The sequence below is a fragment of the Channa argus genome, chromosome 5, assembly GCF_033026475.1.
Source record: "Channa argus isolate prfri chromosome 5, Channa argus male v1.0, whole genome shotgun sequence".
In the NCBI taxonomy this organism is placed as follows: Eukaryota; Metazoa; Chordata; class Actinopteri; order Anabantiformes; family Channidae; genus Channa; species Channa argus.
In genome coordinates this window covers 4070740-4097750 of record NC_090201.1, presented here as the reverse complement: position 1 = coordinate 4097750, position 27011 = coordinate 4070740, and the positions used below count along the sequence as shown (strand labels likewise).

Here is a 27011-nt window from a genome sequence, read left to right as displayed (position 1 = left end):
CTCTTTGAACCCCATGAGGACAATCCCCAGGTACAACAGTTGGATGTTGGGGATAGTTTAATTAAAATCTCTCAGGCGATTACGTCACACTTCCCATTAGCAACCGTCCACAGCACAGTATAACCCTGAACTGCAGGACTGTTTTGGGGAGCATTGAACATTTAGCAAAAGTAAGTAAGTAAATAAGACTAAGGAACTGAACTTGTTTAAGTCACATACTCCCCAGGAAACCAGCAGTGAGGACTCCTCTGCCGGTCAGGAGCATGCAGGAAGTAGTGGGACATCAACATGGGATCCACCAGTGGATGTCAGTCACTTAAGTGACGACCAGCAGAAGATTGTCAAAAAATGCTGCGAGAGGAATCAACCGCAATTGCTCGAGACTACAATGATATGGGGTGTATCCCGAACTGCATTCATAACCCCCTGGGGCCTGTACGAGTGGGTGCGAATCCCTTTTAGGCTGACTAATGCACCTGCTGCATTCCAACGCAGTATGGAAGAAATGCTTGCCCCCCTGCGAGATGAGTGCTGCATTCCATACTTGGACGACATCTTATGCTATGCTTGCACGTTTGAGGATCGGTAGGGAGACGTGGTGTACAGAAAGTGATAGGTGCACAGTCCATATCCATACATGGACAATGAGACACCAAGAGGCGCTGTCTAAGTTAATTGATATGCTGGCAAATCCACTTGTTCTCGCCTAGCCAGACTTTGAACTGCCATTTGTGCTTCACACAGACGCGTCCGACAAAGGGCTTGAAGCAGAATCAGAACGGCAAACTCAGGGTGATTGGATATGGCTCAAGGACCCTCACACCATGCGAGAAGAACTACCGGCTCCACTCGGGAAACTTGGAATTTCTTGCTCTGAAGTGGGCTGTCTGCGAGAAATTCAGGGATTTCTTGTTTTATGCCCCATATTTCACCAACTATACAGACAATAATCCCTTAACGTATGTCAAGAATACAGCCAAATTAAATGCAGTCAGTTTCAGATGGGTGGGGGAACTGTCTGACTTCAGATTTGGCATATGTTATCGACCTGGAAAAGTGAATGTTGATGCAGACACTCTTTCTAGATGCCCTCTTGACATCTACAAATATATGAAAGAGTGTACGGAGCAACTGGCTGGGGAAGCTGTCACTACCACCTGGGAAGGCTGCAGGGGAAGTAAAAATCAGGATGTTGCCTGGTTTGCCGCCCTGACCATCTCCCAGGGTGACCAGCTTGAACCAAGCAGCAGAGATGTTTTGTTGCCTATGGATCCCGCTGAACTGCAAAGAGCTCAAAAAGGGGATTCAGTGATAGGCGAGATAATGAAAAGTCAAAAAAACATTCACAGATGACATGAAGCATAATGTAAAGGGTGCAAGTAAAAAAATAATGCAGGAATGGGCTAAACTATGCATTGAAAATGGGATTCTATATTGTAAGACTCCAGATAGATGGCAGCTAGTCCTACCTGACAGCTTGAAGTCACTGGTGTTGAAACACTTACATAATGACATGGGGCATGTTGGCAAGAAAGATGAGATTTATGAGTAATGTTATAGTTGCAGAGAAAACACAGTTACACAATCAACACTGCTCATTGGCTGGTTTTATTATTTTTCACCAAAAAAAACCCTAAAACAAAACAACAGAATAATATTACTCTCACTCCTGTCCAAAGAGTAGCTATAAAGCGCCCAAGCCGTCTATAGCATCTACAACCTCCGGTTTACATAGAATCCCCACATCCCCACTAGCTTCCCTGTCTGTCTCAAGACCCGCCTCGTGATTATCAACAGTTGTTAATACATCGAAAATCTCATCCAATCCCAGCAGGTACTCACAGTGTACTGGCCAGTTTTGGAGATGCTGGCGAAGAGGTCCGGTCCTAGATCCTCGAAGTCCGGGGTTGTGAACGTCGTGTCGACGTGTAGATCGTTAAAGTTTATTGTTGGTAATATGTCTTTCTGGAGGGTCCCCTAGTGTATCGTCTCCCTTTTTTCTACTCCTTTTAGCACTGGGTAGCTCTCCGCTATGTTGAAGGTTTTCTGTTTTTTAAAACAAAAGATAAATATCAGATTACCAACTATCCTACTAATTACACAAAATTCATAGTCTGATAAAAGAATATTATTTATTTAAGACATATACACACCGTTTCCATACACATCTCCATGAACTACAACATTCCTGAATTCATTCAATGGGACGTCTGTGACACGGGGGACAACCCTTCTCGCTTCAGCTTCTTCAGCTATAGACATAAAAAACAACACAGTATAAGTGTAAGAGTCAAGGGCCCAGTCAAGGGGTATCACAATGCCTTAAAGCTCAACGGTGTACAGACTCAGAGAGTTTTATGTCCTTCTAGCATCATCTACTCCTTGAGATGGGACTGTAACTGCGGCACTAATTAATCCTGTTACAGGATCTTTTGACCCGTCTGTAAAAATCCTAATGCAACCAGAACCTCCAACACATATTGTTTATTTAACCCCATTGTAACTTAAGTTCATATTCTACACTGTTATTTTGGCAAAATTTGATTTACTAGTTTACCTTATTTTGCGATATCTGCACTCCAGTCTTTTGCACACAGACAACATTGTGAGTTTTGATTAAGTGTTGTTACCAATGTTCGCCACAAGAGGGAGACGCCCTTTTGCGAGCGTTTGTGTCGGGAGTGTACAGGCAGCGCCGACACACAGTGCACTACTTTGTCTGTATTTTTGCAGCTTTGTGAGTAAAGAAAGAACCCACAAGATCATGTCTGCATGTTTTTATCAAGTGTGCTACACCTTTCATGTTGAGTAATTCTAGATCTTCTATTGTTGTTTCCAACAGCCACACAGGAACCATAGACTACACCACTGTTGAACAGAATTCAATTTGCAACACTTTCAAGTCTCTTGCAACACTTTCAAGTCTCTTGTTGCTGCCTCCACTGTCCATCCAAAACTGTGTTTTGGTATTTTTCCCCTCTCCCAACAAGCTTGTGGAACTTTTTTAGTGGTATTATTGTCTTCATGACCTCTCAGGTTTACCCAGTAATTTACTAGAAGTTGCACCACTAATGGCATCTCACCCACCTCTACTTGTAATGCACATACAGGACATGTCCTAACTGCTCTTACGAATGAGCCTCCAGCTCCATGCATATCCAGAATTCACAGCAGCCTGAAACCCTAAAGGCCAATATTAATATTATTAAATATTAAAATGATATTGAGATCTACCAGAAAATATTTTCTAGGCAAACTTTGGGCCCCTTTGTACCTACTGAGCATCATTTAAATGCCACAGCCTACACTACGTGAGTTTTGTTGCTGACCACGTCCATCCCTTTGTAACCACAGTGGACACATCTTCTGATCTCTTGACCGGCGTCAAAGTGGACTTCACACTGAACATAAACACCAAATCCCTCGGCGGTTTTGTCCAGCGACACTTCTCATTCATTTTATAGAAACAAGACATTTGCATGCTTGGTGTGACCAGATAGATGGGCTTTGTGCTTATTCTGAATTTATTTTCAAAGTTTTAGAACAGTTTAGAACATCTGGAAGATGCATCTTCAAGCACCTGGAGACCACCACAGACACTAGGAGAACATGCAAACTCACAAGTCACCTACATAAAAAGCTGTCTGACCTTTTGCTGATATATTTGAATTTTGTGTTTGGTCCTTTACCTCCTGACATATATGTAAAAATACAAAAACTATATATTTGCACTTCAACTATGTGTTAAAAATGATTTCTTGGTCAGTCTACATCTGGACACAGTGTTTACATACATCATGCCTGCTTGTACATTCTTGACTGTCACAAAATTGACCATCTACAGGTGGAACAGAGGACCCGAGTTTGTAACCCCCACGTTCACTATCCACTAATTTTTTCTCACTCGCTCATCAGTGACTAACAATGTCGAGATAAATACCAAGCTACAACAATATATGTTCATGTATAATTTGTGCAAATCTATACATAAAATATATATTCAATTAAATAAATATGACTAAATAAAAGACAAAAAACAAAAACAGTGGTCTACATCAACTCGACATCTGTGAAGATATTGTTGACTTAAATAAGTAAACAATTATAAAACATTTCCAGTTTTCTCTCTTTCATGAAACAGGTGACTTTGTGTCTTTTTTCTGACATCCACACTTCTTTCCAAAACACATTGACATTAAATACATTAAATGAATTACCAAAATCTGTGTAATACATAAAGTGCAGAATAGACAAAACACCTTTCTCCATCCAGTTACAGTAATAAAAAGACTTTTTCCCTTTAGACCAAATATATCTATTGTTCCAAATGCTGAACTGTGTGGAGTAGTTATGTTTCTACAACAACAATTTCCAATAATTAACGACCTGCTGATGAAAATTTCAGAGCTTAATTTGCAATTTACCCACCCAGACATCACACCTCAATAAAGTGTATTCTCCCACATTTCTGAAATAGTTTTGATGGTAAATTAAACCAGAAAACTCCTTTGTTTTGCAACATTTCCTGTAACCACACCATTTATTATTTCAATTACATTTAATCCTCCGTCCTTTAAAGTTTTAAACACATCACTTTTCTTAGTGGTGATAGTGGTGTATTTTCTTCCAAATAAAACTGTAATTCATGTCATTTACTAGTTTAATAAATTTGTTAGAAATGGCTAATGCAATTTTGGTGAAAGACTGATTTCTGATGGGCATTAGTTCACACTTTTTGAGATTTAAGTGTATACCAGGCTTGCTCAGATAGACTGTACATAGTTAAATCATTCCCACAGTTCAATAGTCACTGATTAAACCAATTTAAGCTTCTTGCATCATAAATTCAATATTCTGCTTAATTTACTGTAAGAAATCAGTATGATTTATGTAATGGTATATAGTTGCAGAAAAAACACAGATAAACACTGCTCATTGGCTGCTTTTATTGTAGTTGATAAAAAAAAAAAACAGTAGAAAAACCCTGAACTTTCACTCCCTTTATGTCCCTGAGTGGGGTGTTTAATCTTCATCTTCCTCCCGCTCCGGCTTTCTTTTCTTCTTTTTATTATTCTCTCCGTCGTCCTCATCACTGTAACTCTCTCTAATGCCCCTGCCACTGTCGTCTGGATCGTTGTACCTTTTCTCTTTGCTTTCAGTCACAGTGTTTCTTTCGGACTCGTTTTGGTTTTCGGCAGCAGCTGCAGGTTCATCGGACGATGGCAACGTCGTCTCTTCAGCATTGCCGTCCACTTGTTGCCTCTTCCACATTTTGGCCATGGCCAGCAGCTTGAGGCTGGGCTGGTTGGCGGTGTCCTCTGGGAAGATGTAGTTGTAGTACTCCTCCCAGCCTGCATCCGACTAAAGGCAAAAGGAAAAACTGATTAGTACCCATGGCTGTGATTATTTTATTTATTTTCAGCAGATGATCTGTGGCTGTTTTAGATAATTGGTCTATAAATTGTCACTTTAGCTTAGCAACATAAAACAGAAGTGGAGCCAGAAAAGTGTTTAGCTTTCATAAATAATATTTTGAAGATTGTGCTCAGTTCAGTAACAACAGTCTCAAGTCTCTACTTATTTCACATTTTAAACTTACAGTATGTAACATACAGTAATATGTAATTTAGAGTGAGACTCAAATTCAACGTACTTTGTAGTTATGATTTATACAACTGAAGGAAGCACAGATTTGCTAATTGTCTGTTTAGATTAATGTGTCCATCGTTTTCCAGGTTGAGTAGGTTTATCTAAGTTGATGCAGAGATTCAGTCTAGATTTTTAGAAAACGGTGGAAAAATCTAATGAATAAGCAACAGTGTTTATTTTACTGGTTAGTGTAGATTTTCAAGTTATTGTTTGAAAATCTCGTCTTGATTACTGCAACGCTTTGTTGACGGGGTTACCGATATCCACAATCAAACCCTTGCAGATGATCCAAAATGGGCAGCTCGCCTCATTTTTAATCAGCCAAAAAAGACCCATGTCACTCCACTATTCAGATCTCTACACTGGCTTCCTGTAGCTGCTGGCATCAGGTTCAAAGCTCTGTCTCTTGCTCACAGGGTGGTTAACTCGACAGCTCCCGCTTACCTCAACTCACTCATTCAAGTCTACAATCCTTTTCGCCCGCTGCGGTCTGCCAACGAACGACGTCTGGTGGTCCCAGCACCGCATAGAAGACACCAAGCAAAACTGTTCAGAGCAATGATCCCACGATGGTGGAACGAGCTACCAAACACTGCACGCTCAGCTGACTCTCTCCCAATGTTCAAAAAACTGCTGAAAACTGAAGTCTTCCGCATCTTCCTATGCACTTAAATCTGTTGATAAAAAAAACCAAAAAACTTTCTGCTCTCTTGCACTTGTATCTCGTGAACTATGTTTTCTCCTTGACTTAGATTTTTGCTTGCCTTGTACCTCACTTGTAAGTCGCTTTGGATAAAAGCGTCTGCTAAATGACTAAATGTAAATGTAAATGTAAATGAAAACCAACAAACTTGAGAAGCTAGGAGCATAATACGTTTGGCATTTATGTTTTATTAACTTCTTCTTTCCCTTTCGTCTGTTCCCTTTCAGGGGTCACCATAGTGAATCATACTACCCTGTCCTCTGCATCCTCTTCTCTCAAACTAACTAACTTCATGTCCTCTCTTACTACATCCATAAATCTCCTCTTTGCTCTTCCTCTAGACCTGCTGCCTGGCAGCTCCAACCTATCCGTCCTTCTACCGATATATTCAGTCTCGCCTCTGAACATGTGCAAATTACCTCACCTCAATTCGCCTCTCTGACTTTATGTCCAAAACATCTAACATGAGCTGTCCCTCTGATGTCCACATTCCTGATCCTGTCCATCCTCGTCACTCCCCAAGAGAACCTCAACATCTTAAGCTCTGCTAACTCCAGCTCTGCCTCCTGTCTTTTCTTCAGTGTCTCTGACCCAAACAACATTGCTGGTCTCACCACTGTCTTGAACACCTTTCCCTTCATTCTTGCTGATACTTTTTTATCACACAACACGCCTGAAACTTTTCTCTCTGTTGCTCTGAACTGTTGACCCAAAGTACTTAAAGTCATGCACCTTCTTCCCCTCTGCTCCCTGTAACCTCACCATTCCACTTGGGTCCATCTCATTCACACACATGTATTCTGTTTTGGTGCGGCTAACCTTCAATCCTCTGCTTTCCAGAGCAGACCTCTACCTCTCTAAATTTTCCTCCACCTACTCCCTGCTCTCGCTCCAGCTCTTAATGTCATCTGCAAATATCATAGTCCATGGAGATTCTTGTCTAACCTCATCTGTCAGCCTGTCCATCACCAGAGCAAACAAGAAGGGGCTCAGAGCCGATCCTTGATGCAGACCCATCTCCACCTTGAACTCCTCTGTCACACCTACAACACACCTCACCACGGTCTTACAGCTCTCATACATGTCCTGAAAACTGTGATTATTATACTTTTGAGTAATTAATTATAGAGGGCAGTTTCAAAACTGCATGTTAGTGTCCATCCGGGATATGTTCAGTACAACATTACACCCAAATCTTACCCCGTCCTCGGCTGTCACCTTCCTCCTCTTCTTCACCTTCTCTGGCAGCAGCTTCCTGACTTTCCACCTGGTGATGTTGGTGCCAAACTCCTTTTCAAAGTCTCTCCAGGACTCAAGCAACATCAGCCGCTGCTCCTTCTCCTCGCAGCTTCTCGTGCTCTTGTTGGCATCCTCGTAGATCTGCCGGCACTTCTGCAGCCAGTCGGGCCTTTTGACAGACAGCTCAAACTTGGCATAACTGATCCAAACCTGCAGGAGAGGAAGAGGAGGATGATTAGAGTTCAACCGGGGTCAGTTTCAAGAAACATTAAAACCAGCTTGTCAGTGTTTCGTATTATTAACTGAATTTGATCAAAAATAATTTCTAGAGTAGACAATTCCTCGCAGCTCTGCCATATTTCTTTTAGGACAGAATTATGTTTTGTAATGTTGAGTTTTACAAAACTCTAAACAATGTTTGGTTTAGAAAACATTACATCATGTCCACAACTTCATGAGTGGAGCTTTCACCTTGACATGCTGAGTGCGCTGCAGCAACCGCTTGTAAAGGTTTCTGGTGTTTTCATACTCCTTCTGCTCAATCTCAAAGTCAATGTACGACTTCCACACCAGCTAAGAGACAAACAGACCAAAATTGAAGAAATGAGAAGATGAATCTCATCAGCATGAATGGTAACTAAGTCAATTTCAGTCATGAAGTGATTAAATATATACAGAACCTAAGAACATGAATAATTTCCCCCTGACCATCTCATATTTGGTCATGTTGTCACTTTGTTTGGCATCTGGCATGATAGCAACATAAAGAAACAAAATGCTGCATTTCCAGATTTGATAGTCAAATCAATATGCGCAACTGTAAAAAATTAAATCTATGACTCTGAAAATGACTGCAACAAATACCTCGGGCATTTCAAGTTGTGGCTGTCCGATGGCAAGTTCGAAGATGCCGCGGGCTCTGTCGATTTCCCCCAGCATCATCTCCAGCTCTGCAAACTTGATCCAGGTGGTGCAGTTCACCGGACTAAACTCAATGTACTTTCCATACAGCTTCCTGCAGCGGTTAAACTCACGTAGCTGAAGCTCTATCTCAATGTAGCCCTTCAGCAATTTGTTTTTTGGGCATTTACCGATTGCTCTTTCCTGTGAAAAAAGTCAATGTTAATATCACAGACAGACTGAACACCTCTACAAGCAATGAATTTGTTTTGTCAATTATAATGACTGTTGCTTCAACTGTATCTTATTTGTGTGTTTATTGTGATCAGTGTTTTTATGGTACCTCTTGGCCACATCTCTCAAATATTTTAATGTGAGACTTTTATCTTATTAAATAAGACTAATGTTCATGTTACACACGTAATTTTAGAACAGGTGGACCTCTCATACTCCTATAGATAATTGTAAATCTATTTCCATATATTTTAGTTTGTACTGTTCTAAATAAAAATGCCCATGCCGTTGCACATCTGGCAGGTCAACTCACTAACAGTTTTTAAATCTTCCCTTTAAACACATTACTTCTCCTGGGCATTTAACTCAGTTTGAGATGTTGGATTTTTTAAAATGGCTTTTTGTGTCTTATATCTATAATTCTTTTATGTGTTTTATTTGTCTTCATGTCTGTGTGCAGCACTTTGTGTTGTTTTTAAGGTGCTTTAACATGCATATTTTACCATAATCTTCCGGGCTCCCTGGAGGTTCTTCTGTTTGATCTCAAACTTAGCGCTGAGCAGCCAAATCTTAGCAAATGTGAACTGAAATGAAAACATGACAAGGTTTTCATTGAATAACAGTGCCAAGACTTTTTTGTTCTATCAACTGCATCAACTTTTTGTTTAGGTACAGTAATGAATGAAGCCTCATTCTAAGAAAATAAACATTTTTAAAAAATTACCTTTTTGTGAGGGATGATCTCCAGACAGGTCTGGTACACCTGCCTTGTTCTCTCTGGATCCTGGCAGAGAAATAAAGTGACACAGCTTGTTACTGATATTTGATTCAAACTGAAAGGCTTGTTTCTCTAATCACCTCTGTCCATGGACAAGATGAGTAACTCTCTGTGCATGTGTAGAAAACCAGACAAGCAGCTACCCACAGAATAAGCAAACTTTTCACTTCACACATTATTTATAACAGACTAAAACACTAGGCTATAGTTCTGAAAAAAGGTCAGAGCTAGGTGTAGAAGTTTACTGTAGATAACAGACAGTTAGTTAGTAGTTAGTTACTGTCCACAATGTAGAGAATTTCTTTTGAATTAATTGAGCATACTTTACAAACCAGAAACAACAAATGAGAAGGGACACACAGGGGACTTCACCCACTTCCTTCCTTGTGTCATTTGTAATATTTTCTAAAACATCTGTTGGTAATAAGCACAAGTTAATTCCTGTTTCTATGTGAACTTTGTAACAACAACAGATTCTTTGTTACTCACTTTAACCTGCAGCTCTTCATACAGTGCGTAGTTAATCCACAGGTAGATGTATCGTCTCCAGTGTCTCTTCTCCTGAATGGGGGGAATGTTGGCGATGGCCCTCTCATAAACCTCTCTCACTGTGTCAGAGTCAGCCTCACTCTCCACCAGACGAAGGTAATCAAACCATGCATCATAATTGTGCGGGTTTGCCTACAAACGAACAAGGAAACAAAGAATTACTTAGTGACAGGGATCAAAACAGAAGGTAACATTTTTATCTGATGGCTGCACTAACTATCTGACTGTTCAAATTTACTAACAGGATGTAAAAACTGTGTTTTCCCATTTACATAATATGACTCATTCTTCCAAAGAACAGTCTCAATACATAGTCTCCACTAAATACTGTTTGTATAAGGGTTGGGTTAGGGGATAGGTTTTTATGCCAGTGTTAAGAAAATGTGTTTCTCATGTTTAGGTTCTTTTTGTGCTTTCTAGTTACTATGTTACTTTACATTTTCTAAAAATTCCTGTTACTGTCATCTTTCAATTGGCATTTGTTTGTACAACTATAAACTAGATATATCTCTGTAATATTAAAAAACATAAAAAGTCACATCTCTTCTAATTCATATGCTAATTTCGAGGCCAAATTCCTTAAAGCTACTGATGGTTTTGTGGTAAAAACCTTGACTTCCTCCTCGTATTGGAACCTTTGTTTCCTGATTATTACGTCCTCAATTCCCCTCTGGTCTCCAAACTTCTTTTCAAACATTGTGTAGTTCTTGAAGAGCTCCCGTGCCTGATGTTTAGGGATTCTGTCCAAAGCGTACTTATAAATCACCCGAATACGTTCAATCTGTAAAGAGAAATTGTTTTTAACTAGAAAAAGCTTTTCCACAAAGAAAATGCACTGTGAATGTAAGAAGAATGTACACTTAACAAGACAAACTCCATTCTCAAGGTAATATCACAATCCAAATATATATTTTACAACTCTTCCAGTGTAATAATCAAATAACTTTGTCCTTAAGTTTGTTACAGGATGGATTTTATACACAAACCTCTTTCTGCGTCTCCTCAAACTTAGCAAAGGCCACAAACAGGTTTTCGTCCATATGTTGAGTTACAAAAAATTCTGCTGCCCTCTCGTACACCTCCCTGCTGCGAGTGATGTAGCCATGCTCCTCCTCAAAACTAGCGTACTTGATCCAGTTCTTTACTTCAGGGTGAACGATGATAAGTGCATTGGAATTGAGGAGTTTTCAGACAACAAACATCATCCCAGTGTTACAAAATACAAGACCTGTCACAAATATAATTTACATGACCTTGTGTTGAGGTTATAATAATAAGGAATTTGTTTGAGGCTGCCAGACGCCACCCAGAGTGGTGAATGTGTTCATGCTCCAAAAACAACATATTATAAAACAAAAGGATATATTTCTCATAAATGGTGCGGGCTTTGTCCTCTTCATTGCAGCGCAACTCAAAGTTGATGTAGGAATGCCAGGCCTGCTCATCAGGGTCCCTCTTCATCCAGCGCTCAAACACCTGTCTGCATTCGGCGATGTTCCCCAGCGTCTCCTCCATGTGGGTGTACTTGTACCTGATGGACAGACAAATAGACAAACATTAAACAAAAGAGAAATGTCTTTTTAGCACAGCTGTGAAAAAAGTAAGCTCCAAAAATGAACTAAAAGTCAAGTCTTTTGCTTTCGGCTGTTCCCTTTTAGGGGTCGCCACAGCAAATCATGTGCCTCCATCTAACCGTGTACAAATTGTGGCTATATGTTACAAAGGGAAAATGTATAATGCTGAAAATTATAGTAGTAGAAGTACACTAAAAACACTAAACCTATAAATATCTTTAAACTGCAGTATAATTGATGAGCAGGTAGTTAAAAGTTTGTACCAGAACTGGTTGACGTGTGGGAGAATGGTGATGGCTCTGTCCCAGATGTTGCGAGCATGGTTCACCTGGCGGCTCTTCATCTCCATCTCAGCATACTTCAGCCACAGAGTGATGATGTGGTGATCGACAACCAGCGCTCGCTCATAAATGGAACGAGCCCTGAAACCAAATAAAACAGCAGAGAGAAAGAAATACATCAGATACACTGGTTCAATGTGTTACTGACATGAACACAACAAATTCTTTGTTCAGAGAAAAATGAGAAAACAAGTGTAACCTGGACTACATTCATCTGAAATTTAAAAATGGGAAGGCTGAAATGAAAATGAAAAGCAGTTATTAGTAGTGTTGAGAAAACCTGGGTGGTTGGAACCAAAGTAAAACATTTTGAATTTCTAAATTAAATCTGATTTCCAATGCACAAAAACAATGTCCTAATATTTTCAAGATCAAAGATACACACACTACCTCTGGATCTCCTGTAGGTTTTCCTCCCACTGTGCGTATTTAATCCACTTACTCATGCCAGCGTGATTCTTTCTGATGTTGTCCTCGAACTCCTGGAAAAAACAAAAAAATTCATCTGCTTTTGTTCCTCGTGTTGGGTTTGTCATTGCTTGAATACAGTAAATAACAAGTACATCTGAACAAACACACATGGACCATATTTCAAGTGTGGAAACGTGCAGAAAAGCCTTAATTTCAGCTGTGTCCTCAGTTCCCCATCCACCTTCATGTGTCCACCACAACAAGCTTGTTGGTTAATTACTAACTGTTACGAACACCTTAGTTTACATACAACTAAAGCTGGAAGTTGGGAAAAAGCTTGATTTGCTGCACTTAATGCACTAACTGTTCAAACTCATGTGCTACAGGTTCTGGTGGACACTGAGACAGTCACAGTCCCAAACCAAACAAGACCCTGTAGCTGTCAGCAGAGAGTCCCCATCAGCAGCAGACAGAGGAGCTTTAATTATATTATGGAGAGACTTAGTCTGTAAAACACAGATTAATAATTAAGACTGGAATAATGGCCTGCAGGGCTTATTTTGAATTATTATATTGAAATATAAATGATTGATGAATAAAAAACATTTTGACTTGTAGATGCTAATGGATTGTGGGAATTCAGTTGTGTGGGTTACTATGTTACATAACCCACACAACCCACAGGGTGTCATTTCTGTAGCATGTTGTGTCTGATGTTGTGTCGGAGTTTATGTTTACACCATGACTCTGAGTGCTGCTGCATCTCATGGCGTCCAGTTGCTGTTCCTGTTGTGATGTTTGTGTCTTACCTCAAATATATTCGTCTTGAGAACCTCAAAGAAATGTCTGTCTCACATGACTTTGCTCAGTCAGGAAATCCCATTATTACAGTATTATATATTAATTGAAAACAAAGCGGCAAAGCACCAGAAATTTTACAGGCTGTAAGAAAAGTCTACCTTCCTCTTCTGTAGTTTGTAATCATTAAGCTCCCCCTCATCTGTGATCTTCTGTTGTGGTGGTGGTGCCAGAAGTTCAAGCTGCCTTTCTTTGGCTTCCCTGAGCAGCTGCTCAGCAGTGATCTGCACCTTTGTAGGAGCTTTATTTTTTACCTGAAAAACAACAGAAAGTCCTTTATCAATGGGTTGTTCCAGGTTTTATTATAATGTATTTATGTTCGTTATGATTTCCAATTGAATATCTTCATATTGAATATCTTTAACTTGTGACACCATATATCAAGTTTAAGTCAATTTATTTTACTCTTACAAACAACATACTAACTTTGATTATTAATTTTTCAGTCCACACAAAACTGATATCAAACTAACGAGGTGCAAAAAGTACATTTAGTCAGTGTGCATTTTCAGTTACAGCTGCACATCAGAGAACTGACCTCATACAATCTGGTCCAAAAAACACCTAAGAAACTGGTTCTGGTAAGATTTATAGACAAAGATTACAAACAGGATATGTACATACAGTACTCCTTTTAAAGGGGTCTAATTACACAGTTATGGTATGACAAACCACGCAGTTTTAATTTCTTAGTATTTAAATTTATTGCAAATAAAAAGTCTATTTAATTAGTGATATGATGATCTCAGAGTTAAACTTTTTCATCAAATGGCTTTCATTTAAACTGATACTGGTTAGACAGACTTCAAAGCCAGTTAGCCTTAAAAACTTCTGATGTCGTATTTTTAAAAGTATACAAATCTTAAAAAGTATAAAAGATGTTAAAAAGCCGTATACAATAATGTCCTTTACAAGATGAACATTTTTAAGTTAGAACAGCTGAAATAGTCTAAAAATAAAGATTAAAAATTCACACTAGATTAGGATGAGGAATGAACCCCCATCACTATTATGTCTTTTTTCATTCTATGATGCTTCAGCCATGAAAGGACTTTCCATGCAAAGCTGAAAAAGGCAGCTGGAGCATTTACCAACTGTTTCGCCATGTTGCTTTGATGACGTAATCGACGTCAGGCTAACTGGCTTTGAAGCTTTTATGAAAAAATGCCATAATATTTCCCAGATTCGTCATAAACAGACACTATTGCTGCAGCTAATGTTACTTTGGTTTCTGTCTGCCTACCTATACCATACATTCTTGTAAAATATTAAATTATTCGTGTTTGCAGTCATAAACGATTTTAACTAAACGGAAGCTTAAGCAGATCAACTTTGTGAAACTTTGCCGCTGTTCGTTAGCATTAGCTATATAGCTTAGCTAACGTATAATATATATTGTTTTCCTACCTTCACCACAGTTGGTATCCACTGTTTACCCGCTACGGTGAACGCCATTTTCCAGCAGCTTTTACCCAAACTACCTTACAGAACTGAAGGGAAACGTTTTATTCTCGTCCAACACCCGCCACAAGTTCCCATGAACCGTTAGTGCAGCAATATGTTACTATGGTAACAGAACCTTGGGGTTTCTTCAAGCTGATGTCACGTAATAAGTCGAGGTAACAGCTGTTAAGAAACTGAGTGTTTGTGTCTTTTGTTTTTGGAGTTGTTGGTATTGTAGTGGTTGAAATGGTTTCGTGTCTTTCCATTAAAATAGGTGAAGATGAGAAATAGAACTTCAGCCAGCGGTGAACAGGAAACTGTAACCGTGAGAAGAAGTCATCAGCAGATGCTCAAATGATTGGCAGCCTCATCAACCCGTCAACATTCAATGTAATTCAGCTTCTGTAAGAATAATATTTATTCATTTACATTATACAGTCTGCTATCCTAATAGTTGTATATCTATTCATACAGTATGACTACATACCCATGGTCATACTGTACAAAGTTCCCCCATTAATACTCTACATTTGCTTATTCTTCATTCTGTTTAAACAGTTTGATATAATATTACATATTTCTGTGTGTTTTAGGACATTTTGAACTTTCTAGTTGGGTTCCATACTGCTTTTATAGTACTCTGTGCACTGATAATAAAGTAAAGACTAAAATAATATCATTTAAATGCAAATTCCGTTTTAATTTAACAACTAAATGAAGAAATACAAGATGTATTTCAACAGTGAAATATCATGTATATAATTAGTACACTCCTAGTACTGATTACATAATTGTTGGTCAAATGTATTGTTACAGCATCAACGGAGTAAGAGTTTCAGTGTAAGCATGCCAGTCTTCTTTCTCCTCTCCTGTTTTGTCACACCCAGAAAGAAAGCCAACCTGGCTGTTACCCTTGTCAATGAAAGGGATGACAGATCCTGGCACATGCTTCCTTCTTTGATCACCCTCTTGGAGATTTGGTGGATCAGGCTCACTGGGAACCTTTCCTGCAGAAACACTTCAACTCTAAAAAATGTACAGCCTGTATTACTGCATTATCTAATTAATCATTTCAGATGTTACTGCAAAGAGCTACTGATAAACAAATGTTGATTTGAAAAAAGCTATAATATAGGATATAAAAAGTACAGCTAATTGTTAAATGACAGGAAAATGCCCTTTTTGTCAACCTACAGCCATTGAACACACTGTTCCTTCACCTTTTTGTGGCACAGCTGAATTTCGCTACAGCAAGTGTTAAGGAGATAATGAGATGGGTTAAGGAGATATGATAAAAAGGGATATGCTTATTTTAAAGTTGAGTAAGTTTGGGGCAGTTTTTTCAGAATGACCAAATACTGCCAGGGTTCATTTCCTAGATGTCTTTATGGTACTCTGGTTAGAAATAACTAAATGTAGATTCATAAAAGTTAGCCAGTTCTGCTGACTCATATGTTTGAGCTGCCACTGTGCCTGACTGACCCTGACTCACCGAGCATTGCATTAATCTGCCACAGACACAATCAACGCTAACTTTTTCTTGTTAGTTTGAAACATTTCACAACTTTTCACAACTCAGTGACCAGTAAAATAACAACTAACAAGAAAGAACTCCAGTTGCCATTATTTAACTTCCAGATAATATCAGCTGAATCAATTAGAACCTACACAAATGTGCTATAGTGAATGGTTTGGGCCACTTTATTAGGGACACCTGTACAATCAAACACAGCAGCTCTGCCATGAATTATACTTTAACAATGTTATAATTTCTCTGTTTTTAAGTTGAAATTGTCAGGAAGGTGATAATTCTACTCCCTGTTTATGATTGAGGTCATAGTGGGTGGTTCAGTTGTACTGGAGTGTGGTTCTAAAGTTTTGGCCCCCTCATTAATTTTAAATAGGGTGGCTGAAACATTCCCACATTCGCCCTTCTGCTCCCCGTATATGACTCTAGGGTCAGGCTAGAAGGGGCTATAGCCCTGTCAAGAATTACAGCAGCTCCACCAAGAATCATCCAATGTGACTCAAGTTAGTTTTCCCCACTCATTCTGATACTGCTGCGATAGCAATAACTATCATAGCAACCAAGAGGAGGAGAAACCTGCACTGTGCTCAGTTTCACAGTAATGCCGCTCGTGCTGTTTAGTTTAGTATGCCATGCCATAGGTAGGCTCTAGTGCTGTCAGAGAACTGTAGCCAGTAGCCTACCCAACAAGTTTAACTACAGCCCTAAAAATATACCCCTGCAGCATAATTAATATTTTAAACAATGTCTGTTCCTGGCTTTTGATGAGTTTACTTCCAGCCAAATCATAATTTATAAAATAAATCCCAAAGTCCTGTCATAATTTGAATTAAAATGGTTGAACACACACTGGTCATATCATGATCTTTTAGGCAAATGTTTAAGGCTATTTCATTTACTTGGTCTTGTATTTAAAAAAATGTGTGTGTCATAAAGCACATTCAGGAATTTTCAGCCCTAATGTTTTCCATTTTCAACTTAATAAAAAAAAAAAAAATTAAGTCATTGAAGTGTTGCGTTAAAAAAAGCCACTTGTCATGTTTACTTTGAGGTAGAGGCAAGGTCAGGATGAAATCTTTGACATGCACCATTTTGATGAACGAAAGCTTCTATAGATTTAAATGTTTTGATGAATCGATGAAAGGGTTTTAGAAAATGACAGGATTGGGTTGGCCCTGCAGCTAATGTTGTTTTCTGAAAACCAAGATCTAAAATCATACAAGCGGATGCCATGTTGGCAAACATCCCTGCTAAACAAAAAAATTAATATTAGTAATTTGAGGACATACAACAAAGTGAAATGTGCTTCTTGACTTTCTAGGCTGTTTTTAGTTTCACAACCAATCTGATGATTCATTCCTCATTGTTTGGAAAAATGGGATGGGAAGATTTTGATTAGATAGGCAGACGTGCTTAAGCTGTTCACACTCCTCTTACAAACCTGTCCTCCAAAAAGCAGACAGATAGGAGAACATGCACATCCAAACGAACTTATGTAGGTACTGGAAAAGACAAACACACTGCACTTCAGGGTCCCCAGCAGGTTTAATGATCTGGCAACAGTACCTTGTTTTTCTACACCTTTGAAGAGTCAGTAGTGACCTGTAAATGACCTGTTAGCTAGTCAGGTGTTCTAATCAATCATCTATCAAATGTTGTCATTTCACATTTTACAATGTTAAATGACCAAGAAAAGTACACAGCAAAATGTCAGAGCCATAGCAATAACAACCACCTTGGCTAAAGTAAATAACTAAATGAAACTGTCAGGTCTAAGCACCTAGAAGATTTAAAAATAACATACAAGGAAAGAAAGACAAAGGCGTTATTCAGTTTTACTCATGAGGAGAGCAAGCATAGATGCAAGACAGTAACATCTCCTACTCGCTCTGAAATGCATCTATGTTGCTGCCTCTCTTTTATTCAGTTTAGGGAGGTTTCCTGTTACATTCCTTTCTAAAGGGAGAGGGATCACACAGCATTGCACCAAGATAACACTTTGAAATTAAAACAAAGCTCAATGTCGTGTCTGCAGGTGGATGTGGCTTTTTATCTAGCAACTCCTCTCAGAGAGGTTTCCGAAAGGTCCGTGGGATGTGCCTCCTGTTTTTCTCATAAAGCAGAAATGTTAGTTAGACACACACATGCACATACTGTTTATTAAACAAAGAATATATAAAACTTAAGCTGGCCACTAAGAAAATACAGAAAATGAGATAACTTTATATACATTTATTCCAACAAAAACATTTCAAGTTTCGTGCTGGAATCCCTGGTCAGCAACTTCCAGTCTCTGTCCACTTGTGTCACTGGTCTAAGTCATGTGTGCTCATCCATCTGTGGAGGCAGGTCAGAAGGAGAAAGTTATTAAATGATATACACTCCACTCCAAGAGTATTGGAACAGTGAGGCTAAATTCTTCATGTAAGACTGAAAATATTTGGCTTTGACATCAAAGAAACGTCACAAAGTGGAAGGTTTTACACTTAAACCTTACAGAGCTGCATTTACCCGCTAAAGAGGAGACTGAAGGGAGTAAACCCCCTAAACAACCACTGAAAGAGGATGCAGCAAACGCTTGGAAAAGCATCACAAATGAAGAATGCAAACATTTGGTGATGTCAGTGGGTTACAGTATTGCAGTTATATAACTACATAGTAAGCCTTATTCTCTTCAATCTATTTTGAGTCTCTATGTTCCAATACTTTTGCTCACATGAAAAATGGGTGGGCTCAAGCAAAAGGTGCCGTCTTCTAAGTTGTGAATCAGATCCAGGGGTAAATAGCTGAAAATAAAATCTGAAATGTTGATCTCTTGTTTCATATCTTTTGATGTCAAAGCCAAATGCTTTCAGTCTCAGCAAAATAAAGCAATTGGCCTCACTGTTCCAGTACTTTAGGAGGGGAGTGTGAAAAGTGAAAATCAGGGGCCAGCCAACATCCATCCATCCGTCCATCACCAGCCTGCTTCTCTTGTCTAGGGCTGCAGGGTGCTGTAGCCAATCCCAGCCGTCATCCAAAACGCAGGATACCCGTGGAAAACAGTGCAGTGAGAGAAAAAGGAGCATTATTACACTTCAGTTTTCTATCTGTATATCACAAATGAACCACCTCACTTGGAAATCACTGGGACCACTGTGGGCTGAGTGGGATTTATAAAACTTAAAAACCTATGTTAAGCCTGTACTGTATGACACTTTATTTTAATGCTTTCTCTGCTTCTATCCCAGCTCACATGGAATATGAGACCATGTACAACCTTTACAGGGGACAATTCTATCACAGGGCAGAGACAGAAACGAGCACTCATTCTCACTAATTAGCAATATGTAGATTTTAATCCAACTGGCCTGCACATCTTTTGATCTTCAAGCACCTAGAGACCACCCACAGACACTAGAAGAACATACAAACTCATAATTCACCTTGTGATGGCCACACCTTAAGTTTGTTTGGTAATGTTTTCACTTACCTTTTACCTGAAGTTTAGTTTCTTCCTATTAAGTTTAAGTTGTTTAAATTTAATTTCTCTTTTTCTTGAGTTACCATTCTGCTGGTCTCGGGGTGTTGGTCATTCAAATAAAATATTGGATTTAGGCCCGTATCAACTTTAAATACTTTCTACTGGGCCCAGACTGTACCCAGTTTGATGCAGGGAGGGGAAAATATGGGGAAAATGTTTCTTTAGATGTTATAGGTTATTAACGTTTATTTGTTTCATTATTTTGTCATTGCTTTTTCATATTTAAGTAATTGAATAATGTTACTAAACTGTCTTGTCTAGTTACAGTTATTTCTATTCTATTGGTTTGGCCAGGCAGTATATATGTCGCCCCTTGCGTGTCACTCAGGTGAGGTCAGTTTTGTCTCTGTTGTGGTAAGAACTTGTGTTGTAATTTCAGTTTCGTGGTTTAAGTTTCGATATCTTTGGTTGACCTCTTTTAGGGCCCACATTTTGTTAGTAAATTTCTTTGTATATGTTACATTTGGGTAAATAAAACCCATTTTCTTTTGCGACTGTATTCCCGTGTCCTGTGTCTACCTGCTTGGTCCCTGACACACCTACATAAAATACTGTCTGACTTTTAACTGATATATTTGAATTTTGTGTGTGGTCCTTTACCTCCTGACATATTTATACAGTGTCTAACTATATATTTGCGCTAAAGATATTTCTGTTCAGTACAGATACTGTAACAACACTAACAGTTCAGCTACACTATATTGCCAAAAGTATTTGCTCACCTGCCTTTAGACCTATATGAACTTTAGTCACATCCCATTCTTAATCCATAGGGTTTAATATGACGTCAGCCCACCCTTTGCAGCTATAATAGCTTCAACTCTTCTGGGAAGGCTTTCCACAAGTTTTAGGAGGGTGTTTATGAAATACATATTACACAGTGCTCGCAGTCTTCGCTCTAATTCATCCCAAAGGTGTACTATCGGGTTGAGGTCAGGACTTTGTGCAGGCCAGTCAAGTTCTTCCACACCAAACTCACTCATCCATGTCTTTAGGGACCTTGCTTTGTGCACCTGAATTCATTTATTTGGATGGGTGAGCGAATACTTTTGGCAATATAGTGTAAGTGTTAACCATGATTTCTTGGTCAGTCTACATCTGTGGACGCGGTGTATACATACAACATACCAGCTTGTAAAATCTTGACTGTCACAAAATTGACCATTTACAGGTGGAACAGAGGACTCCAGGTTGTAAGCCTCATGTACGCGTGGTGATTTAAGTGACTTTGAATGTGACACGGTGGGTGCTGGACAGAGTATTTCAGAAAGTGTTGATTCAGGACGATTTTAACACACAACCATCTCTATGGTTCATAGAGAACGGTCTGAACCAGAGAAAGTATCCAGTGAGCAGCAGTTCTCTGGCTGACAATGTCATGTTGATGCCAGAGGTCAGAGAAGAGTGGCTGGACTGCTTTAAGATGATAGAAAGGGAACAAAAAGTTTGTGGTCCTTTACCTCCTGACATATATGTAAAATACAGTATCTCACTATATATTTGAACTAAAGATATTTCTGTTCAGTACAGATACTGTAACAACACTAACAGTTCAACTAAGTGTTAACCATGATTTCTTGGTCAGTCTACATCTGTGGACGCAGTGTTTACATACATCATACCTGCTTGTAAAATCTTGACTGTCACAAAATTGACCATCTATAGGTGGAACAGAGGACTCCAGGTTGTAAGCCTCATGTACGCTATTAAAACATTGTCTCAACAGTTCATTGCATGGGTAAATATCATTTGATATTCTGAAATGATTATCTTTTGCCATTGGTGATATGGAGAGGGAGAGGTATCTGCTTCTAATTCTGACTTTTATTTCTTTGGGGTAATCTTTTAACGTTTTCCCTTTTAAGGGGTTGTGGAAATATTTCATTTTTAAGAACTTCCCTCATAAATGTATTTGCACATTTTCTCCTATCTTTAAAATCCACCTCCTTTGTGTACACAGATGGCATTCTTGGAATGGGCATTGAGTAAGATGCCAAACTTTTTTTCACCAATCTGAGAGTAAAATTCTTTCCCCAATTCATTCTTTTGTTTTTTTTTCTTCTCTGTCTCCTATTTTTGTATTCAGTATTTCTACCTCTATGAGTGGTTGTAATTTAGGAAAGTTCATTAATGTTTAATTTTTCAAAACGGGGGGGTGGGGGGGGATACGATAGACCTATTTACAATTTACGTAAATATGTCTATCGACGTACGTCAAGATGTTTACGTACATTGTGTTTGTTTACGGAAATAGAAATCATATGTAAACCCACGTATAAGCTTGGGTAATAGTATTCCCACCCCTAGGTTGGACTCTTCTTCTTCGTGTTTTTTTTTTGTTACCATCTTTTGGTTTTAACCCCTCCCTACATATACTGTACCGTTATATTCTTGAGAACAGACCCGTTCTTTTTAAAAAATTGATTATTTGGTTACAGTATGTCCTTTAATCCCACATTCACCCACTCCTTGTATTCTCCATTTACACATCATATCCTCTCTCTCAGCTATGTTCTTTCATCAAAGATTCAAGATTCAAAGTGTTTATTGTCATATGCACAAACAGAAAGCATGTTTCTCTGCACAATGAAATTCTTACTTTGCCGTGTACAAAAAATATCATACAGTAAAGTAAAATAAAAATAGAAAAAAAGAAAAGATAAAAAAAAAAGCAATAAAGGTGAGGTAGTGCAGTTCTGATTAAGGCAATAAAAAGTGAGGAACTGCAGTTCTGAAATTATGAATGTGCAAAAGCAAAAATTTAAATCAATGTAAACAGGTATGTCCATGTAAACAGTTATGTCCATGATTGCAAACTCCTATCAGTTGTTTAGGAGTATGATGGCAGAGGGGAAGAAAGAGTTCTTCAGTCTTGAAGTCTTGCATTTCATACTTCTGTACCTCCGTCGTGAGGGTAGAAGTGTGAACAGTCCGTGCTGGGGGTGGGAGGGGTCTTTGAGGATGGAAGCAGCTCTCCTGTGGACTCTGCGGTGGTAGATGCTCTGCAGAGAGGTCAGTGGAGTCCTGGTGATCTTCTGCGCAGTCTTCACCACTCTCTGCAGGCGTTCATGACAGTAGTGCTGCCGTACCACACAGTGATGCAGGTGGTCAGGACACTCTCGATGACGCAGCTGTAGAAGTTGCTAATGATCTTAGGCGACATGCCAAACTTCCTCAGCCTCTTCAGAAAATACAGCAGCTGTTGGGCCTTCTTGACCAGCTACGTGACGTGAGGTGTCCAGGTGAGGTCCTCAGTGATGTGGACAACCATGTATTTAAAGTTGCTCACCTTCTCCACTTCAAGCTCCCAGATGAACAGTGGCTAATGCGTTCTCTCCTTTCTCATGTCCATTATCATCTTCGTCTTGTCCATGTTGAGGGTAAGGTTGTTGTATCCACACCATGACACCAGACTGGCCACTTCCCCCCTGTAGGCTGCCTCGTCATCGCCAGCGATGCGTCCTATCACTGCGGCGTCATCCACGAACTTACGGATGATGTTCTCCTTGTGGGAGGCAACACAGTCGTAAGTGAACAGGGTGTATAGCATGGGGCTGAGTACACAACCCTATGGAGTTGCCAATGTTTGTGATGATACTGGCTAAAGTCCTATTACCAGTCCTGACAGACTGAGCCCTGCATGTCAGGAAGTCTAAGGGCCAGTCACAGAGGGTGCGGTGAAGACCAAGTGTGGACAGTTTGTGGGAGAGTTTGTGGGGAATGACCGTGTTTAAGGTGGAGCTGTAGTCTATGAAGAGTATCCTTAGGTATGACTCCTTATTTTTCAGGTGAGAGAGGGAATAGTGGATGGCAGCAGCAATGGCATCTGAGGTGGACCTGTTGGGCCGGTAGGCATACCTTCCTGCACCATAGTCGCAGGAAGGTAGAGCGGTTGTCCACCAAGCTCACAGTTGTTGGTTCAATCCCCGCCTCCTCCAGTCACATGTCAAAGTGTCCTTGAGCAAGACACTGAACCCCAAGTTAGTTGCTCCCGGTGAGTGTTGGCCAGCTGCCCCATTGGTGTATTAGTGTGTGTGTGATTGTGAGTGTGAATAAGAAGCAGTGTAAAGCACTTTGAGTGCCAATAGGTAGAAAAGCGCTATAAGTGCAGACCATTTACCATTTACCATACTGCAGGGGGTCAACAGTGTCTGGTATGCTGCTATGAATTTGGGCCAGCATCACTCTCTCGAAACTCTTCATGATGATTGGAGTGAGTGCCACTGGCCTGTAATCATTCAGGCAGGTAGGTGGGCTCTTCTTAGGCAGGGGGACGATGGTCGTGGTCTTAAACCACGAAGGATCATTGCACTGGCTGAGGGAGAAGTTGAAGATGCAGGTGAGAACATCAGCCAGCTCGTTGGCACGTGCTCTAAGAGTCCACTCTCATTCCTACAGTTTAACATAAGGTGCTCCAACGTTTCTAACTCCTGACATTCTTCACACAGCCCAGTCTGATGTTTCCCTATTAAGTGAAGAGTACTGTTTAGATTACTATGCCCTATTGGTATCCTGTTCATTGCCACCTCCTACTTTCTACCTTGTGGACCAAACACTTTTGAAGTGTCGACCCTTTTTTTCCTGATCCCAGTACTGCTGCCACTCTTTTTTGATTTTTTTCCCATATAATGCTCTTTCCTACCCTCTTTTGAAAGTTTAATATTGACCTCTATGTTTGACTGTTTAACAGCTTGCTTTGCCAACCTGTCTCTCATTCCCTAAATTCATCAGGGACCCAGAAATACTTACTACTGCAGAGTGTATCATCAATACTTTCATCAATAAGTCTTGCCAGCACCTTGATGTACCTGATCTAATACTGGACAGAGCAGAGACAGAGTCACTGCATGTATAGGTTAGTTCTTGTTTGCTGCACCCAGTCAAGGGCTACCACAAATGGCATAAAGCTCAACTGTGTACACACTCAGAGTTTGATGTCTTCTACATACACACAAGATAGTGAGCTGTGATTAAGTGTTGATACCCATGTTCGCCACAAGAGAGAGATACCCTAAAGGCCAAATGGACAGAAAAGTCAAAGAGATCAATGGAGACTTTACAAGTGACAACTATTCTAATATTGAAATGATATTGAGATCTACCAGAAATGTATATTTGGACTATGGGGAACTAATTGATCATCATTTTAACAAACATTATATAAAGACTCTTATTACTCATAGTAATTTCACATATGATTTGGCATGACTTTGGTTTTGATGTTAGTATAGTTTACAGGACTCATGCATTTAGGTGCTGTTCAACTCCTCCTCAATGCCACTTTTTTCGGAATGTAAATTACTTCAACTCTGATGATTCTGATGGTTTGATTTGATTACTAATATTTGCTACTTCCTGCTTCACACCAGTCACCTCTTCTACTCTTCGTTCCCTTTCATTTTCCTCGTTCATCAACTCTTCAAAGTTCTCCTTCCATCTTCCCATCACACTCCTGGCACCTTTCAATACATTTCCATCCTCATTTTTAATCACCCTAACCTGCTGCACATCCTTCCCACCTCTATCTCTTTGTCTGGACAACCTGTATAAATCCATCTCTCCCTCTTTAGTGTACAACCTAACATACAAGTCCTCATATGCTTTTTGTTTGGCCTTTGCCACCTCTACCTTCACCTTACGCTGCATCTCCCTGCACTTCTGTCTACTCTCTTCATTCCTCTCAGTGTCCCACTTCTTCTAAGCTCTTTCTCTGTATACACTCCTGAACTTCCTCATTCCACCACCAAGTCTCCTTTTTAACTTTGCTCTTTCCAGATGACACAACAAGTACCCTCCTAGCTGTCTCCCTGAACATTTGCTGTAGTGGTTAGGTCATCTGGAAGCACCTCTTGACCACCCAGAGCCTGTCTCAGCTCCTTCCTGAAAACTACACAACATTCTTCCTTTTTCAACTTCCACCTCTTTGTCCTCTGCTCTTCCTTTGTCCTCTTCATCATCCTCACCACCAGAGTCATTTTACACCCCACCCTGCTGTGTTATCTGGCTACACTCTCCCCTACCAATACTTTACAGTCACTGGTCTCTTTCAGATTACAACACATACACAAGATGTAGTCCTCCTGAGTGCTTCTACCTTCGCTCTTGTACGTCACCCTATGTTCCCGCCACCATCTGTCCTTCTGCATTCCTGTCCTGAAGACCAAATCTGCCCATCACATTCTCATCACCTTTGTTCCCTTCACCTACATGCCCATTGAAATCTGCACCGATCACCACTCTCTCACCTCTGGGGATGCTCGGCTTCACTTCATCTAACTCACTCCAGAATTTCTCCCTCTCTTCTAACTCACATCCTGTGGGGCATAACCACATATCCACCTTCCTTCTCTGCATCATGTCAATCAACTCTCTAGCCTTCCCTGCCATAGTCCCAACATTCAAGTTCCCTACTGTCAGTCCTACATTCTTAGCTTTCCTCTTCTCCCTCTGCCTACAAACACATCTTCCTCCTCTCCTTCTTCAACTTCGACCAACAGTAGTCCAATTTCCACCGGTGCCCTGTACCCTGTAGGTCAAACTGTTTCTCATTCACCCATTTGCGCACTCACAATCACACACACTCACACACAGATGGGGGAGCTGCTATGCAGCTGTTGTGACTTTTCAGAGTCTCACTGCTGCCCCAATCACAAGATACTGGTGTAGAAGTTTATGTTGAAGACGAGGCTGAGGAGTTAACACATGTATTCTCAAAATACAATCCAGTGATCAAAAATACAGCAAAGAACAGCACAGTCAGGGCCATCAGGCTGCCAACTATTGTCAGATGGAACAAGTACACATCGGATGGACTTATTTCAACACTTGTCAGCTGGTGCTGATTACCCAACCCATAAATAAGGTTTCTTGGTACAGTCAAGATGCCAAGGTGGATGACCGAAAGAGTCAGAGAGACACTGTGGGCTCTAGAAGTTTCATTTCACATTGTGAAAAATCCTCGTCCACCATGTACATTGTGAGATTATTGTGGGTTGTATCGTTGTTGAAAAAATGCTCAACAAATGTATAAAAGATGGACATGACTGATATTGATATTCTGTTCTGGTCTTATTAATTCAACTAAAAAAAGCACAATTTGAAACCTTAAACTGATTTTTATAAACATGACTGGGTTATTTGATTTGTCAAAATGTACATAGCCTTAGTTTAAAACACACACGTAATTATTTTACCTCAATGTAAAATCCCTCTGTTAACTGGTTTAGTCACTAAACCTTCTTCAATGAAGCTTGGTTGTGGCTTACAAATATGATAACAGCT

At 39.8% G+C, this 27011-nt stretch overlaps 1 protein-coding gene across 2 annotated transcripts in view; it reads right to left on the bottom strand.

Annotated features, from left to right (window-relative positions):
* LOC137127686 (crooked neck-like protein 1) overlaps nucleotides 1-12428 on the bottom strand; it is a 30443-nt gene extending 18015 nt beyond the window's left edge. The window contains exons 1-12 of one of the 2 annotated variants that reach the window (XM_067504996.1): nucleotides 12358-12428; nucleotides 11890-12048; nucleotides 11417-11583; nucleotides 11039-11217; nucleotides 10663-10833; nucleotides 9993-10184; nucleotides 9450-9509; nucleotides 9229-9309; nucleotides 8456-8695; nucleotides 8063-8164; nucleotides 7553-7801; nucleotides 4949-5361 (exon numbers count right to left, since the gene is read on the bottom strand). In XM_067504996.1, coding sequence (XP_067361097.1) covers nucleotides 5023-5361; nucleotides 7553-7801; nucleotides 8063-8164; nucleotides 8456-8695; nucleotides 9229-9309; nucleotides 9450-9509; nucleotides 9993-10184; nucleotides 10663-10833; nucleotides 11039-11217; nucleotides 11417-11583; nucleotides 11890-12048; nucleotides 12358-12413 — 1995 coding nt within the window. In that variant the 5' untranslated portion in view covers nucleotides 12414-12428 and the 3' untranslated portion in view covers nucleotides 4949-5022. Of the gene's footprint in view, nucleotides 1-4948; nucleotides 5362-7552; nucleotides 7802-8062; nucleotides 8165-8455; nucleotides 8696-9228; nucleotides 9310-9449; nucleotides 9510-9992; nucleotides 10185-10662; nucleotides 10834-11038; nucleotides 11218-11416; nucleotides 11584-11889; nucleotides 12049-12357 lie in introns of those variants that run through there. The other variant, XR_010914450.1, reaches the window with a different exon arrangement.
* Nucleotides 12429-27011: the final 14583 nt, after the last annotated feature.